General features: G+C 58.2%; 1 protein-coding gene across 1 annotated transcript in view; it reads left to right on the top strand.

Annotated features, from left to right (window-relative positions):
- The window catches only part of CSMD1 (CUB and Sushi multiple domains 1), an 858055-nt gene that overhangs the window by 610948 nt on the left and 233298 nt on the right, over positions 1-13809 (top strand). Inside the window, exon 8 of the mRNA XM_059685840.1 lies at positions 13370-13457. Within this exon, the coding sequence (XP_059541823.1) occupies positions 13370-13457 (88 nt within the window). The remainder of the gene's footprint in view (positions 1-13369; positions 13458-13809) is intronic.

Below are 13809 nucleotides of genomic sequence, written 5' to 3'. Positions count from 1 at the left end.
ATTATAGCGAGCATGGTTTAAACAAGTTGTCTTAATTATCTCTTTATAAATAATACATTTTCTTATTGATTTCAGAGAGGAAGGGAGAGAGAGAGAAAGAGAAACATCAATGATGAGAGAGAACATTGATGGGTTGCCTCCTGCACGCCCCCTACTGGGGAAATTGAGCCTGCTGCCCGGCCGTGCGCCCTGCCCGGGAATCGAACCACGACCTCCACATGGGCCAGGCCTAATGATTTCCTTAGGATAAACCCTGAGATGTAGAATTGATAAGTCAAAAGCCAGGAAAGACATGTTTGAAGGTAACAGAATCCACACCAGGTGGTCCAGCATCTGCATTGTATAACGGCGACTCCCTCTCTCTCAGGAGCGTTATTTGGTCACCCCCTTTCTGTGAGTGTGCACTGAGCATTGTTCGGTTTTGCTTTTTGAGTCACCTCACTTCCACGCCATCACCAACGCCAGAGCCAGAGAAGGCCTCTGTCTGCACAGCCCAGCTCTCAGCTCAGCTCACAGCCCAGGCCTTCCAGGGCCCCTGTCCTGCCAGAGGTAGAAGCCGCACTCACTCCGCAGCCTCCTCCGTCCCAGCTGCGCACTCGCCCGCGACCTCTGTCCCCGCTGCGACCCCTCCCGCACCCAGGCCGCACCCAGGCCGCACCAGCGTCCCTGTTGTCTCTCGCCTCATCTGGTTCTTAATGACCTGAACGTGACAGCGTGTCCTTGCTGTGTCATCCCGTGTCCTTACTGTGTCATCCCATGCCCTTGCTGTCTGTGTCACCCCATGTCCTTGCGGTCTGTGTCACCCCATGTCCTTGCTGTCTGTGTCATCCGGGGGCCTCTGTCAGGCCAGCCCAAAGCCATGGGAATTGCTCTCTCCCAGCACAGGCGCTGGACCTTTCTGCACAGCCTCCGGGGTGCCCGCGGGGGCCATGTTCCAGGGCCCCACACTGCAGCCCGGGGCCTAATGGCTGCCTCATGGGCACAGGTTGGTGAGCTGCTTTGTCTATGCTGGTGGCCTCACTTTCTGCACCTTCACACTGGGGACACCAGAGGGTCTCGAGGCTGCGCTCCCCAGGATGTCTCTGCCCCCCACTTCCTCTGCTCACTGCTGAAGAGCACGTTTTGAATTCTGGTCTCAAGGGGAGATGTTTAGGGCCTTGTGGGTCCATGAGTTCAGGTTCTGAGCCCGTAAATCGCCTGCTTAGGGTTCGCAGGTCTTGGCCATCATTTCTTCTTCCGCACACGCGAGGTTGGAAGGGCAAGGGTTCTGTCTCTTCATTGTTTGTTGAGTCCCTTTTCGTGGTTTAGGCCCTGTCAGCTCTTTTACTGTGTGAGTGACTCTCCGGGCTCCTCGCTGTAAAACACGATATAAAATATACTTAAATGGTTACATGCGTCTCGTTACACGTTATGTATCACATGCTGTGTCACAGGCATGTCCTGTTACATGTGCTCCAGCTGCCTGGACTCGCTCAGACCTCCTGTTCTGGGGGCCCGGCTTTGCGTGCTGTGCCCCGTGCCCGGGCAGAGCCGTGGGAAGGAGGGCGCGGGGCCCAGGCTGTGCGGGTCTGGGGGCTCCGTCCTGCTTCGCCTCAGGATGCCTGCTCCCACCTCCTCTGCCAGGAGGTCACGCCGCGTTAGTCCCTGGCTGACCTGAGTGAGCATCGGGCCCTCCGTGGGTCCGCCCGGCCCAGGACAGGACATTCGCCGGACATAGGGCCCGTGGGGAGGCGCGCACCTGCGTGGGCATCATGGGGGCCACGCGTGCAGCCGCTGGAGGCTGAGCTCTGAGAGGGGGGGCGATGGAGAGTCTGGTCTGGTTGGCAGGTGAGCCCCGGCTGTTCCCAGTCCCCGGCTCCCGTTTTACCAGGAAACGGTGGATGTAGGATCCCTGGCTGGATAGAAACACCAGCACTCCATCCGAAGCCGGCCCTGCGGCCTGGGGTGGGGCGCCCTGCAGAGGGAGTGCGAACCGCGCGCAGATTCCGCCCTGGCCTGGGCGCCCTTCCATTTGCACCAGAAACGGACCTCGCCCAGGGACCCGGTCCTGCCTCACTCTCGTCTCAGAGGGACCCTCAGTGAAAACCAAGCCACGGGAGCCCCTCCACGCAGAAGCAGGAAACCCCTGCGGTTTCATCCCCGTCTCCTCTGCTCCTTTGCCCTGTGGCTGGGGAGTGAAAGAGATGCCAGCTGGGACCCTGGCTCTATTAGCAACTCATTGTTTCTCCAACTGCGGGAGGAGCAGGCACTGCCAGCACACCCCCCCCCCCCCCGGGATCTGCGTGGGGATTCATGAGTCACAGGGAGGAAGCGAATGGAGAGTCTGAAAGGCAATTTACTCGGCAAAGTGATCACCCAGCTCACGTGCGTGTGCGTTTTGGAGCGTCAGGCCCTCGGAGCGCCTGGCGGATGAATGGAAACAGGCGCCCCACCAGGCGTCCTCGGGCAGGAGACCCCGTGAGGACCATGCTTAAGGCCACTCCTCACGCACTGAAAAGCGGCCTGCACTTGGCGAAGCTTATCTGCCTGTGATCGCCCTTTCTCTTCCCTCACAAACACGGACACGTCCACCCAACATGCTTGGGACTGAGCCCTGACTCCTGGAAGCATTTACAGATTTTAAAAACCCTCCACAGAGACTCCTGTGACGGAGCCCCTCTGGGTCCCTGTCCCCGAGACCAGCCCCATCTCCCCTCAGGAGCCCCCTCCGGGTCCCTGTCCCCGAGACCAGCCCCGTCCCCCCTCAGGATCCCCCTCCGGGTCCCTGTCCCCGGGATCAGCCCCGTCTCCCCCTCAGGATCCCCCGCCAGGTCCCTGTCCCCGAGACCAGCCCCGTCCCCCCTCAGGATCCCCCTCCGGGTCCCTGTCCCCGAGACCAGCCCCATCTCCCCCTCAGGATCCCCCTCCGGGTCCCTGTCCCCAGGATCAGCCCCGTCTCCCCCTCAGGATCCCCCTCCGGGTCCCTGTCCCCGAGACCAGCCCTGTCCCCCCTCAGGATCCCCCTCCGGGTCCCTGTCCCCGGGATCAGCCCCGTCTCCCCCTCAGGATCCCCCTCCGGGTCCCTGTCCCCAGGATCAGCCCCGTCTCCCCCTCAGGATCCCCCTCCGGGTCCCTGTCCCCGAGACCAGCCCTGTCCCCCCTCAGGATCCCCCTCCGGGTCCCTGTCCCCGGGATCAGCCCCGTCTCCCCTCAGGAGTCCCCTCCGGGTCCCTGTCCCCGAGACCAGCCCCGTCCCCCCCTCAGGAGCCCCCTCCGGGTCCCTGTCCCCGAGACCAGCCCCGTCTCCCCCTCAGGATCCCCCTCCGGGTCCCTGTCCCCGAGACCAGCCCCGTCCCCCCCTCAGGAGTCCCCTCCGGGTCCCTGTCCCCGGGATCAGCCCCGTCTCCCCTCAGGAGCCCCCTCCGGGTCCCTGTCCCCGAGACCAGCCCCGTCCCCCCCTCAGGAGCCCCCTCCGGGTCCCTGTCCCCGAGACCAGCCCCGTCTCCCCCTCAGGATCCCCCTCCGGGTCCCTGTCCCCGAGACCAGCCCCGTCCCCCCCTCAGGAGTCCCCTCCGGGTCCCTGTCCCCGGGATCAGCCCCGTCTCCCCTCAGGAGTCCCCTCCGGGTCCCTGTCCCCGGGATCAGCCCCGTCTCCCCTCAGGAGTCCCCTCCGGGTCCCTGTCCCCGGGATCAGTCCCGCCTCCCCTCAGGAGTCCCCTCCGGTTCCCTGTCCCCGAGACCAGCCCTGTCCCCCCCTCAGGAGCCTCCAGCTGCAGGCCGGCCGCCCTCTCCTGGCGCTGACCTCGAGCCTCTCTCGGTCCGTTGACCTTCTCGTCTGCAGACACCTTTCCAGACGCAGGAGCACAGTCTCCTGCTCCTACGAGTTTCTCTGCCAGAGGAGCCCAAGGGTGTGATCCTCTCCAGACGCTCCCGCAGGGAGTTAGCGCCCTCGTTGGGCTCCTCTCCTGGCTGCCGCTGGCCGCCCCTCTGTCTCCGGGGCTCAGGGTTCCAGAGCAGCGGGGGGAGGGCGGGGAGAAGGCCAGCCATTGAGTGTACTCCTCCTGGTAGACCCTGGTATAGGCTTTATTACATTAACACCAGGGGATTCCGGCCGGCATGGCCCCGTGGCTGAGCGTCCACCTGTGAACCAGGAGGTCACAGTTTGATTCCCGTCAGGGCACAGGCCCGGGTTGTGGGCTCCATCCCCAATAGGAGGCGTGCAGGAGGCAGCTGATTCATGACTCTCATCATTGGTGTTTCTGCCTCTCTCTCCCTCTCCTTTCCTCTCTGAAATCAACAAAAATACATTAAATAATTTTTTTAAAAGACCAGGGGACAATTCGGAAGTTACGGTAAATGATATTGCCTTTATTGGCGATTAGTAATCTCAGTAAAATTAGTAACCTCAAAGAGATTATGGGGTGCATTTCGGTCAGCAGGGGGGTTGGCACGTGAACTCGGGTCTTCATACATCAGAGACACAGGGGTCCGGGACAGAGGTCACAGGAGGCTCTAACCAACAACAGGACAGGCTCCAGCCAGCACGCTTGACCTAAGTCTCAGCGTTTCCATAAGGAAATGGTCCTAGCACCACGCCCTTACACGCCAGCACTAGAAATCCTAGTCTTTTTTTTTTAAAGTCGCCTAAATATGTTTGCTCTCCCAATATCTTTTTGTGTTTTTATTCGTTTTCTCTAGTGAGGACTTTAAAAGCTTGCTAAATGTTCTCCTGGTCGTGACACAAACAACAAAAACAAAATCTGACTCGGAAAGCGTCACTCACCCACGGGTATGGACTCAGCAGTCCCAGGAGCTGCCGTGGGAGGTGCAAGAACTGGCAGCACCCGTGGCGGGCCCTGTGGTCCCGGGGCCAAGGCGGGGCGGGGGGAGTCGGGGTTGAAAGATGAGAGCTTTCAGACTTGTGAGTGCCCAGGGCAGAAAACCCCGATTCGCCTGAAAATAAACCCTTTGAGGCACCTCCTTTATTTGCTCAGCGCCGTAGCCAGGACTTTTTCCTGGAGCAGTGACTTGCCGGCCTGCGCGGCGGCCCTCAATCTGCCGTGTCCAGCCCGGACCGCACTTGCTGAGATCACCAGTGGTCGCCGCTGCTGCCGAGCCAGGGCCCGGGTTGGGTTCTCCTCGGTGAGAATCTCCGCAAGCTGCTCACAGCCTTGGCGTCTGGAGAGACCCCCTTGTCCCCCGTACGCCGCGCTGCCTCTCGCCCCTTCTCCACACCGGCTCTGGGTGTACCACCCTCTCCTGACCCCGGGTGCTGAGCTGCTGGGCTCAGCTGTGGGTTGGCTTCTGTGGTTTCTCACAGCAGCCACCCGCGAGTCTGTCTTGTCTTCCCACCGGGTGCGGTCCCCACGGAGAAGGGTGAGCAAGATAGTGAAACCCGTGGCCCCAAGTACAGGACTGACGTGACTTGTGATGGTGTTAGTGCCGTGAAGAAAGGAGTGTGGAGCCCTGGGCTGGAGGGAGGAGGGTGTGGAGGTGGCACTCAGCCAGGGGCAGCCCTGGGCCCAGGAGGGTGCGGAGGTGGCACTCAGCCAGGGGCAGCCCTGGGCTGGAGGAGGGTGCAGTGGTGGCACTCAGCCGGGGGCAGCCCTGGGCCCAGGAGGCGGCAGGGATGCGCTGCTGTGGCTGAGGGCATTGCAGGCAGCAGGACGGCACAGGGCAAGGCGTGAGCTCGGTCCTTCGAGGATGGGACAGCGTCCGAGTCTCGTTCTCGATCACATGGATGATCCCGTGATTGTCAACATCACCCACATGGCAGCAGCCCCACGTCCCTGACAGAGCCCGTCCCCCGGGTCAGACGCGCATTCCCAGACGCGTGGCCGTGTCCACGGGGGTGTCTGCTGGCGTCTGCCGTGGGGCAGGTCGGAAACGGACGCTTCGCTTCTGGTCTCCATCTGCCCCCTCTCGTCCCCTCACCGTCCCTCCACCGGCACCCACCAGCGCCCCATTGCTCCCTAGCACCCATGGCTTCAGACAGACAGACAGACAGACAGCTCCCCTGCCCTCAGTCCTGGTGACCAGACCAGTCACGGGAGGTTTTCCGCTTTCTCTCCAACGCAATGAAAATGTGTGGCTGCCCCCCCCCCTTCACCACGCCTCCGTGCCCACCCACGCCACCCCAGCGTGTCGGGCCCGCGGACGTGTCTTCCCTCTGTCTGTGTCCAGCCTTCTCCTGCTTCTCCCCACCCTCACCTGCTGCTCCGTCCGCTCTGCCCAGGTCTCTCCCTGGCTGTGCTGCTCCCTGCTCCGCGGCCCCTGCTCCCGTGGGGAGCAGAGCGGAGCAGGCCATTGGGTTGTGCTGCTTGGTGAGGTCCCCTTGCCCCACCCCCACCCCCAGCTGACAGGGCGCCTCCTCCCGGGCAGCAGCCAGTCCCTTGGGCAGCGTGGACGCCAGAGACCTAAGGGAACTGGCCACCAGTAAGTGGCTGCTTCTATTTCAGGTGCTGTTTCCATGGCGATTTGATTATTTTAATATTTCAGAAAACCGCCGTGGGAACCGTTGGCTTATTGTGAATCGAAATGCAGGGTCCCTTGAAGAACCGCCTTCACGTCTCAGCCAGCCTCTCGCCGTCAGGGCAGCACCGTGGGCTGAAGGACCAACCCGGACATGCCATCCTCTGCCCTCTGAGGCGCAGGGTGTGGCGCCCACGGTCCTCCCTGCGTCTGACACGCAGCCCCGTGGTTCTGAGCGAGGAGTGTGCCGCCTGGGGCCTCTGCTGCCCCGCGAGCCTCTCTCCTCCTACCGCGTGGGAAGGGCGTTGGGCTCCGGCACAGACTCTACCCGGGATCACCGTGTCCCTCAGGGCGCTTCCCAGCTACCGATCATCTCTAAAATAGCGCGTGTCCTCACCCCCACACGGCGTCTCCCCGAGGATGGGGCCCAGGCACAGACTCTGCGTGTTAGGGCTCAGGGACGACCTGGCCAGCTCCTTCCGCTCGAGGTGTTTCCCGGAGGGGAAGGAGCGGGACAGGCACACACAGCGGATTCTCTGTGCGAGGCGTCCGCACGCCGGCATGCGGTCTCCCCGTGATGGAGCGCGGGGGTAGTTCAGGGGAACGGGGCTCACAGAGTGTACCCCACACGCAGCCAGGGTCCGGCAGCCTGACCCCCATCTCTGCTCGCTCCCAGCCCCCCACCCCGACCCCAGAAAGTACTTCACCTTCCGGGACTCAGTCTTGGACTGAAACATAAAGAACTGGGGCTGTGTCATGTAAATTTTTTTCATTGTTATGTGTCTGTGATTTTCCTAACACATGCCTTCTATCGAATTCTGAGGTTATGTCCTCTCACAGCACCTGCTTTCCCTCCTCTTCTTTCCTTTTCACTTTTCCTTAGTTATCAAACACTTTACATCCTTTTAGTGTGAAAGGTGCTGCCACATGAACCTAAACGTTGCCTTTCCACCAGCCACTTCCCAGATGGTGGCTACACAGGGACCAGGGGCACCCACTACCCCTCTGCCCACATACACCCACCCCTCCGCCCACACACACCCTTCCACCTGCACACACGCTTCCACCTGCACACACCCTTCCACGTGCACACACCACCCCTCCGCCCACACACCAGGGCCGGCTCAGGACGAGGGGTGGGTGGGTGGGACCCATGGAGGACAGGCTCGGCCTCGTGTACAAACTGTGGGCTGTCACCTCTGCCGAGGTCATTGGTGCTGATGCCTCCCAGCGAATTCTTATTTTCCATTTGATGGGAGGAGCGGGGACACGTCTCAGGGTGATTTGAAGACACTGCAGCGCGTGCTCCCCTCCGAGCGTTTGCTGCCGGGCGATTGGGCCGCCGCTCCCCAGGCCACGGCTCACCTCAGAGCCCCCGAGAACAGCCTGCTTTCCCTCCGCCAGGAAGACACAGGGAGGGGAGTTCCCATCAGTTGTATTCATTTCAGAGGGAGAGGGGGAGAAACATCAATGATGAGAATCAGGGACCGGCTGCCCTGCACACCCACGGGGGGATGGAGCCTGCAACCCGGGCCTGTGCCCTGACCAGGAATCGAACTGTGACCTCCTGGCTCCTGGGTTGATGCTCAGTCACTGAGCCACGCCGGCCGGGCCGTGTATGGGTTTTCAATCCAATCCCCAGGCCTTTTCCAGCCTCTGTGTGTCTGCACCGGGCATGATGGTGCCTCTCGGTTCATGTCGTTAAGGATGGCAATGAGCCTGCCCGCGGAAGAGTCTGGTTTTGAGTTGTATCTCTGAGGTTATGACTAGAGTTTAATACTTTTATTAATCTATGTCACATGCCTCCTGAGACTTGAAAATGTAAGATCCAACTAAATTAGAGCCGAGATGATATTCACACCGTCCCTTCTCCTCTTGGCCGCGTTTCTCGGAGGCGCTGGGACCCTGCGCAGCTCAAGGCCGGCTGAGCCCGACTCTCTCCGACCCTGAAGCTTCGGATTTCAGGGACATTCGCGCTCCCGATGGCTGCTGACGCAGGAGTCGGGGTTGATGGAGCTCGTTGTTTATGGCACACGCTCGGCCCCCTGAAAGCCTGTCTCTGTTTCAGAACCTCAGGCAGGCTTTAAAAAACTTCCCTGACTGTACTGGGGCGACATCAGTTAACAGAATCCCATAGGTTCCAGGTGAGCGGCCCTGTGACAGGCCAGCCGTGTGCTGTGCTGTGTGTTCACTGCCCACGTGAAGGCTCTTCCGTCACCACGTACCCCCTTCCCCTCTCCCGCCGTGAGAAACGCTCCTAACTGATCTCTCGGGAAGGAGACAGACGCTGGGAAGCGGAGGGACAGGGCATTCGCTTCTGCATGGGCGGGGGGCGGGGCCGCAGTGCACCAGCAGCATGGCGGGCAGCACAGAGGATGGCCGTCCTCCGCCCCTGCCACCCAGGAGCCGCTGCCCTGTGCGGTGTCCCTCGGGACAGGGCATGGTTTCGCACTCTGAGGACCACCTGACCCGAGGAGGGGGTGCCCAGGGTGGGGGCTGTCCCCGTGCCTGCCAGGAGAGGTGCAGAGCCATGTCCTGCCCCTACAGGAACGCTGCTGTTCACTCCTGCACCTGTCACAGCTGTGGGGGCGGGGAGCCATGCCTGTGTCCTCACCGGGAGGGGCCTGGGTGGATCTGAGACACAGTGAGGGTATGAAAGGGCAGTGGGGTTAACACCTGGACCAGGGCTTTGGTAGAAAAGACGTCCTCGTTCTCATGCTACCTCCCCGCCCTCCCTCTGGGAGCCCCCCCCCCACTGTTGTGTGTGTCTGTGCTTTATCTGTCCTTCCCTCCCATTGCACCCCGTCCCTTTTCTGCTCTCTCCTGCCATCCGGGAGCCGCCCGGCCTGTCCCCCGTGTTCGGGCTCTCAGACCCTCCACCTGCCCTTTCTCTCATGAACGAGCACCTGGACATTAGCTGTGAGATGGGGAGTGCTCTCATCTGACTTGGAGGGGGCTTCCCGTGCCCCCCACTTCTCTTCACTGCTGTTCCCGCTTCAAGACGGAAGGGGCAAGGGGGCCGTAGGCCTGGGAGCCTTTCTGTGCCGTGGACCTGTGTGGGGCTCGGAGATGGCACCAGGAGCCCGGCTCTGGCTGAACAGCCCGGCCCGTGCCCCTCGGTGAAGCCGTCTTCACTTCCCACAGGGAACCGTTTCGCTGGGGAATGTAGGCGACACGGAGCAAATGATGGCGGGAAAGCAGCTGGATGCAGCGTTCTGCACTGGGGCATAAACAGTTACCACTCGAATCTCCATAGATGACTTTGAGAGGCGTTCGTAGGCCCTGCCTACGGACTGGGAGACGCGGTGGACTAAACCCAGGGGCGGAGGAAACCCAGTGGAACGGTCAGATGGATCACGTGGAGTTGCTGGTAGCTTACATGCCCATGCCTTGTTGGATCTCTCTCTCCCCCCGCCCCTCTCTCACACACACACACACACACACACACACACACACACACAGACACACACGGTGAGATGCACGAACAGGAAAGTTACTTTCCCCCCACGTGACGCACACAGTTCCGCAGCATCAAGTGCGTTCACGTCCTGGTAACCCGGCTCCACCATCATCCCCAGAATGTGTTCAGCGTCCCGGACGGAGCCTCTCTGACGTGTGAACAGTCATTCCGGCCTTCCTCCCCCGGCTCCCGCACCGCCGTCCTCCCTTCGGGCTCCGTGATGTCAGCTCCTCTCCCCTTTCCACCTCTGTGTCTGTAGGTCTGAAGTGAGTGTCTGTGGCCAGCAGGTAGTTGTGCATGTCCTTATGTTCTTCTTAGCCCACTCTGCCAGGCAGTGTCTTTAGATTAGGGGGGCGGGGGGCGGGGGGTCAGTCTGCAGATGCTGCCATCTGCGCGGCCACAGTCTGGGCAATGAAGCAGGAGGCATTCATTTCCTCTCGGCTCTGGAGGCTGGACGTGCAGGAGCAAGGTGGGGCGGGGCTGGTTCTCCAGAGGCCCTCTCCGTGGCTGACAGGTGCCGGCTTCCCCCGCGGCCTCGCCTGGCCGCCCGCCTGCGCGTGTCTGCGTCCTCACCTCCTCTCCTTAGCAGGACACCAGGCGTGTTGGAGCAGGGCCACTTCTAATGACCCCGTTCCTGTGGAACCACTTCTTCAAAGACCCTCTCTCCGAAGCAGCCGGATTCTGTAGGACTGAGAGTTAAGGCCCCAACATGTTTGTAATATTTTATTGTGTGGTTGAGAGAGAGAGAGAGAGAGAGAGAGAGAGAGTGATTTTGTTTCCCCACTAATTTTTTTTTGCATTCATTCGTTGCTTCTTTTATGTCCTCTGACCAGAGATCAAACCTGCAACCTTGGCGTTTTGAACAACGCTCTAAAACCCACACCACCCACCAGCGCTAAACATAGGAACTTTGAAGGGGTACAATTAGAGTAGCTTCCATTTACATTCAAAGCAATTACAGCTCAGAAGGCACTCACATGGACCATTTCATTTGTTTTCTGTGTGTCTTGTAGCTTTCTGTTCCTCGTTTCCACCATTACTATCCCCCTTTGTGTTCAGTTTATTACAATCGTCTCTTTCCCATTTCCTTCTGTGTGTATTCTGTAGGTTTTCTTTGTGGTTGCCATGGAGACTACACTTACAGAAAACTGCTTTTTTACAGCTTTCCCAACTATTTTATACTATTGTTGCCACAAATTGCATCTCTAGCATGTGCTTACTAACATAGATTTATGATTATTTGTATGCATTTGTCTTTACGTTCTGCAGGAAATACAAATGTGGGGTTGCAATTCACGTTGACAGAATAGTGGGTCTTTAAAAGTATTTCCCCGTGTTTACTTTTACCGGAGAACGCTGTATTCCCGTGTGGCTTTGAGTTGGTATCCAGTGTCCTTTAGCGTTTCTTAGAGGGTCGGTGACATAGTAATGACGTCACTCAGCTTCTGCGTGTCTAGTAATGCTCTAACTTTCCTCTCATTTCGGAAGGACCATTTCGCTAGAGGCAGAATTCTCAGTTGACGGTGTTTTCCTCTGAGCAGTTCCAGATCTCGCCTCACTGCCTTTTCATCTGCACGGTTCTGGCTGAGGAACCTGCTGACGGTGTCATGGGCATCCCTACGTGAGAGGAGTCCCTTTCCTCGTTCTGCTTCAGGGTTCCCTGTCCTTGTCTTTGATGTGTGTCTCGCTGCGGGTCTTTGAGTTTTCCTACTTGGAGTTGGTTGAGCTCCTTGGATTCGTATGTCTATGCTTTTCCTTAGATTTAAAAGCAGTCCGGCTGTTCTGCACCCCAGTGCACGTTGAACACCTTTGCGCAGGCAGTCCGATGCGTGTGTTTCTTCGGGGGTATTTCTGGAGATTGCTTTTCCTTTGCCGGGACCCTGCTTTCTTCTTTCCTTGTAGGCCTCGTGCTCTATCTCATAAACTGGGCCTTTGAGAGACAAAGCTGCCTCTCCCAGGCCTTGCAGGGTGGTATGGAGGACTTGTACAAACTCCTGGGTCCCTGGGCCTGGGAACCAGCCGGAAACAAAGGCTTTCGATCTCCTCAGGTCTTTCCTGGGCATGAGTCCGGTTGGTCTGTGTGTGTGCTCCCCTTACCTGCTAACTCAGTCACTTTAAAAGATCTTAATACCCAACAGCCCCGCCCCAGCTTCTTCACGGGTCCTTAGGCATCCTGTTGAATTCTGCCGCCTGCAGTTTCCTGCCCAGGTGTCCACACGGCTGCCATTCCTGTGCACCTTTGACATGCAGGCGGCTCCTCCATTCATTCCGTGGCGTCCACTCCTATTGCCCATCTGAGCTCCAAGTCAGGCAAGACAGACACCAGTCCCTCAAGCAGCCCACAGGGGGGCCAGCACATGGCAGACCAGGTCCTCTCAGCTCCTCTGTCTCCAGTAAGAAAACCAGGACTAGGCTACTTCCTCCCACCTGCCCTGCCACAAGTCAAGGAAGGTGTGAGACGGGCCACGTGAGAAGTCCATGGCATTCTCTCCCATGGACCAGGTGACTGGGTTTCCTCACGGGCATGTGCTGGGTTGCTCTGAATCTCTGCATGGTGTGCAGAGCACCTACAACATGCCTTTGCCTGTGGTTGTTTATTTGATGTTTCCACCATGGAATGAGGGCATGGAGGTTCCTACTCCGACCTCAGCTTGTGGAATTGCTTTTAAATGAAATGGAGGAAAGGCAGTTCTGTCTTTCTTGCCAGCAACTTGCTCATCTGTTGACTTGTGGCTCGCTTCCGTTCTCTGAGACTTGAGCAGAGGCTGTAGGAGGGTCTCTGGAAGAGGCCTCTGAGCTAATAGAGACCCTCTGGCTTTGCCTCCGTCCTAGCTTGGAGTGGACACGTTAAATAGGGGGGGGGGGTGAGGGTTGGAGTGGCAGCCACTCTGTCTAATAAGCAATAGAGTCCTTAAGACACTGTCCTGTGACTGGACAGCATCCCCCCAGGGGACAGACGTTCCACGGGCCAGTCAGGAGGTGAATGAGCCCATCTGTGCGAGAAAACTGAAGCTCGCTGAAGGTCAGTGACGAACGTGTTTGATGGCTAAAGTGTAACGGTCCATTTTTTAAAAATCTCTTGTCTAGGGCTTCATCGATAATGAGCACCATTATTTCCTCCCTGGGGAGTGACCGAAGTCTTCCTTCTGATAAACTTAGACATCTTCCCGGGCAGCTCTCTTTTCTTGTCACTGTAGCCGGCCACAGAGTCAACCGCAATGAGCAAATAATAGAGCCCTTCAGTCCAGAGCAGCTCAAACCAATAAAACAGGACCCTCTCATGGGATGAGGATAAGAATAATCGTTCATTTTATTGCAGCTCAACTGTCTTGATCCTTAAAGAATCGCATTTTAAGTCATAACTTAAGAACCGAATCTGCCTAATATAAGTGCATTCTCTGGGCATTTCCCCAGTAGCTGCACACAATCATAATATTGTTTCTCTCTCTTCTATTCCAGTGAGTCAGGGAGGCGAAGCCCTCGTCTCCGACATGTGCCCAGACCCAGGGGTTCCAGAATTCGGGCGACGAGCAGGAGCTGACTTCAGGTGGGAGATACAGGCATGACTTGAAAAGAACATTATTTTCTAACGCACGAAATGTGAGCTTGCTGTCGCTAATCTTTTTCTTTTCCTTTCGATTTAAAGATACAACTTCTCCATTATTAGGCAGCTATGTTATTAGTAGAACTCTACATCTGTGCTGAAAATTCCAGGTGCGCTAGAGTTGCCACCTTTCACTGTACGACCCAATATGAAAAATTAACTCAAAATGTATATAATCAAAATGCATCTCTAGGTTTTTCCCCCCTGTTTTAATTTCTTCTCATAGTCTAATGCATTTGGGTTAATGTGTAAAAAAAGAAATAGATGGAGAGAAAATTTAACTGTCGCTTCCCAA

The sequence above is a fragment of the Myotis daubentonii genome, chromosome 2 (genome assembly GCF_963259705.1).
Source record: "Myotis daubentonii chromosome 2, mMyoDau2.1, whole genome shotgun sequence".
Lineage (NCBI taxonomy): Eukaryota > Metazoa > Chordata > Mammalia > Chiroptera > Vespertilionidae > Myotis > Myotis daubentonii.
Note: the sequence above shows the minus strand (reverse complement) of the source record. Positions and strands in the feature narration are given on the sequence as shown.